Consider the following 3,759-nt stretch of genomic DNA (forward strand, 5'->3'; position numbering starts at 1 on the left):
TGTAGTCCCAGCTACTTGGGAGGCTGAGGCAGGAGAATGGCGTGAACCCGGGAGGCGGAGCTTGCAGTGAACTGAGATCCGGTCACTGCACTCCAGCCTGGGCGACAGAGCGAGACTCCATCTCAAAAAAAAATTTAAAAAAAGATATATTTTTTTAAAACAAACCCACAGTTGGCTAGATGCAGTTGCTCATGCCTGTAATATCAGAACTTTGGGAGGCCAAGGAAGGTGGATTGCTTGAGTTCAGGAGTTCAAGATCAGTCTGACCAACACAGTGAAACCCTGTCTTTATTAAAAATACAAATATTAGCCAGGTGAGGTGGCATGCACCTACAGTCCCAGCTCCTCAAGAGGCTGAGGTGGGAGGATCGCTTGGGTCTGGGAGGTTGAGGCTGTAGTGAGCCATGATTGTGTCACTGCACTCCAGTCTGTCTCAAAACAAACAAACAAAACAAACCTGCAGTCATTAGGAGTTTTCCTAATCCCAAGGAATAAAAATCTCCTTTCATGGAATTTATTTACCTCCTATTCCTTTCAAATCCTTAGTTTCTTTTCCTGATGAAGCACATTTCAGCAGGAGTCAGCCCTCTACATCAATATTTCATACCATTCCTCTATCATTTGAGCTCAGTAAAACACAGCTCTAATAATGCCTGTTTGATCACTGCCTAAAGATAATAGAATATAACAAAAATCACATGTGGCATTTTGTGTGTGTGTGTGTGTCCTGCCCAAAGGTACTGAAGAAGTAATCACACATATACACATTAATTTTTAATTATAGTAAAATAAACATAAAAATAAAATTTACCATCTCAACCTTTTTTTTGTTTTCAGAAAGGGTCTCACTCTGTCACCCAGGTTTAAGCACAGTGATGTGATCAGATCACTGCAGCCTCGAACTCCCGGGCTAAAGTGATCCTCCCCACTTAGCTGGGATTACGGGTCTTAACTATTTTTAAGTTTACAGTTCTTAAGTACATTCACACTGTTGTGTAACACATACACAGAGCTCTTTTCATCTTGCAAAAGAACAACTCTGCCCATTAAACAACAACTCCCTTTTCTCCCCTCCTTCCAGCTCCTGACAGCCATCATTCTATTTTCCTATGAATCTGACTATTCTAGGTACCTCATATATGTAGAATCATTTGTTTTTCTATTTTTGTTTTGGTCACTGGCTTATGTCACTTACCATAAAGTCTTTCATGTTGTAGCGTATGTTGGATTTCCTTCCTTAAGGCTGAATTATATTTCACTGTATGTATATTCCACATTTTATTTATTCATCCATCAATGGACACAGGGTTTGCTTTCATCTTTTGGCTAATATGAATAATTTGTACACCCATGTTTGTATAAATTATTCAAAGAGTTGAGTTGTTTTAAATTGTTTTGGGTAGGCTGGGAGTGCTGGCTTATGCCTATAATCCCAGCACTTTGGGAGGCCCAGGTGGAGGATCACCTGAGGTCAGGAGGTATAGACCAGCCTGGCTAACATGGTGAAACCTCATCTCTACTAAAAATACAAAAATATTAGCCAGGCACAGTGGCAGGTGCCTGTAATCCCAGCTACTCGGGAGGCTGAGGCAAGGAGAATCGCCTGAACCCGAGAGGCAGAGGTTGCAGTGAACCCAGATTGCGCCACTGCACTCCAGCCTGGGTGACAGAGCAACACTCTGTCTCAAAAAAGAAAAAAAAAAAATCTTTTGGGTAAATTTCTAGAAGAGGAGTTGCTGGATCTGGATCTTTTTTTTTTTTTTTTTTTTTTTTTTTGTTTAGACAGAGTCTCACTCTGTCACCAAGGCTGGAGTACAGTGGTGCAATCTCGGCTCACTGCAACCTCTGCCTCCCGGTTCAAGCAATTCTCCTGCCTCAGCCTCCTGAGTAGCTGAGATTACAGGTGCACACCACCACGCCCGGCTAATTTTTGTATTTTTAGTATAGACAGGGTTGCACCATCTTGGTCAGGCTGGTCTCAAACTCCTGACCTCGTGATCCGCCCGCCTCGGCCTCCCAAAGTGCTGGGATTACAGGAATGAGCCATCGCACCCGGCCTGGATCATGTTTTATATATACATACATATATATACACATACACAGCTTTATTAAGATATAATTCACAGCATCTACATAGCATTTAAAGTGTAGAATTAAATGGTTTTTTTAGTAAATGTGAGGAGTGGTGTAACCATCATGACACTCAACTTTAGAATACTCATCACTCTTAAGACTGATGAAACTCTGTGCCCACTAGCAATCACTCCTATCTATAAATGAACATCTCCCAAATTTACATATCCATTTTGTAACTCCAGACTCACATATTCAACAGTTTGGATATCTAACATGCAAAATAAATTTAACATGCCTGAAAATGAAGCCCTAATATTTCCCTATAAAACCTACTCTTCTTATAATCTTCACATCTCAAATAGGAACTTCATCCATCCATTTGTTCAAACCAAAAATCTTAGAGTCTTCTTTTTTTCACACCTTCTAGCTAATGACTCAATAATTCTTTTGGCCAAACCTTCAAAATATACCCATAATCCAACCTCTTCTCATCACTTCATCTACTACCAGTCAAAAATAAATCACCTTGTTTCGTCTGGATTATGGCAATTATTTCCTAACCCTTCTCCTACTTCTGTCCTTGTCTCCCTACAATCTATTTTCAACACAAGAGCCAGAGAGATCCTTTCTAAAACTGTATCAAATCATGTCAGTCCTCTGCCTCAATCCCTCCATTGGCTTCCTATTTCCCTCAGGTTAAAAGCCAAAGTCTTCCCAATGACTCACAAAACCTTATGTGATATGACCTCCTGCTACTTCTGTGACCTCACCTCCTACCTGCCTCTTCCTCTGCTCTGCCTCTCCAGTCATGCTAGTTTACATGCTGCTTCTCTGCATATACAAGACACCCTCCCATTCGTATTCATTGCTCCCCTTGTCTGGAAGGCTCTTTCCCCAGATCAACATGACTCATTCCCTCATTGTATTCACATCTCAGCTTAAATGACCCCTTATCAGTGAGCCTTCCTGACCACACTATTTAACTTTGCAATGTGCCACTTACCCTGTGCACTTTCTATCCCCTTTGCCTCCATTATTTTGCTTCAAAACTTTTACTTCCACATAAATTTATGCCTGATCCTGTTGTTTCTGACATTTAACTTTAAAAATACTTAAAAGATAGAGTTGAGAATATTCTAGAAAACAGAATCATACTGTACTATTGTTTTGCAAGCTGAGTTCATTCTTTTCATTCAATTATGATTGTCCTTCAATGTCAATAAATATTTTTGCTGGAAAAGTACCATATTCTTTCTAAAACATTTTTTCCATTTAGGTTGCTTTTTATTTTACCTTGCCGATTAACTTCATTTTGAAGTAGCTCTTCCATTGCCTCCTCCTCCGCAATATCTAAAGGTGTGTCTCCTTCACTGTTGACAGCCCCTACATGTGCTCCCTGACCAATCAAAAACCTGTAAAACCAAAGAGAAAATAGTTAAGCAAAAGATATTATCATTGAAATAAAACTAAATGCATAACCAGTGAGGAAAGTTCCTATATAAATCAGCAATAAAAGACAGTATACACATTATTTAAATTTTAAAAAACTATCAGGCCGTGCGCAGTGGTTCACGCCTCTAATCTCAGCACTTTGGGAGTCCAAGACTGGCAGATCACGAGGTCAGGAGATCAAGACCATCCTAACATGGTGAAACCCTGTCACTACTAAAAATACAAAAAATT

General features: G+C 40.0%; 1 protein-coding gene across 3 annotated transcripts in view; it reads right to left on the reverse strand.

Moving 5' to 3' along the window:
• The window catches only part of PPP1R12A (protein phosphatase 1, regulatory subunit 12A), a 99,937-nt gene that overhangs the window by 69,055 nt on the left and 27,123 nt on the right, over window positions 1-3,759 (reverse strand). For all 3 annotated transcript variants that reach the window (XM_011981399.1, XM_011981398.1, XM_011981397.1), the window contains exon 2: window positions 3,370-3,488. In XM_011981399.1, the coding sequence (XP_011836789.1) occupies window positions 3,370-3,488 (119 nt within the window). The remainder of the gene's footprint in view (window positions 1-3,369; window positions 3,489-3,759) is intronic.

This window comes from Mandrillus leucophaeus, unplaced genomic scaffold (assembly GCF_000951045.1).
Source record: "Mandrillus leucophaeus isolate KB7577 unplaced genomic scaffold, Mleu.le_1.0 Scaffold225, whole genome shotgun sequence".
Lineage (NCBI taxonomy): Eukaryota > Metazoa > Chordata > Mammalia > Primates > Cercopithecidae > Mandrillus > Mandrillus leucophaeus.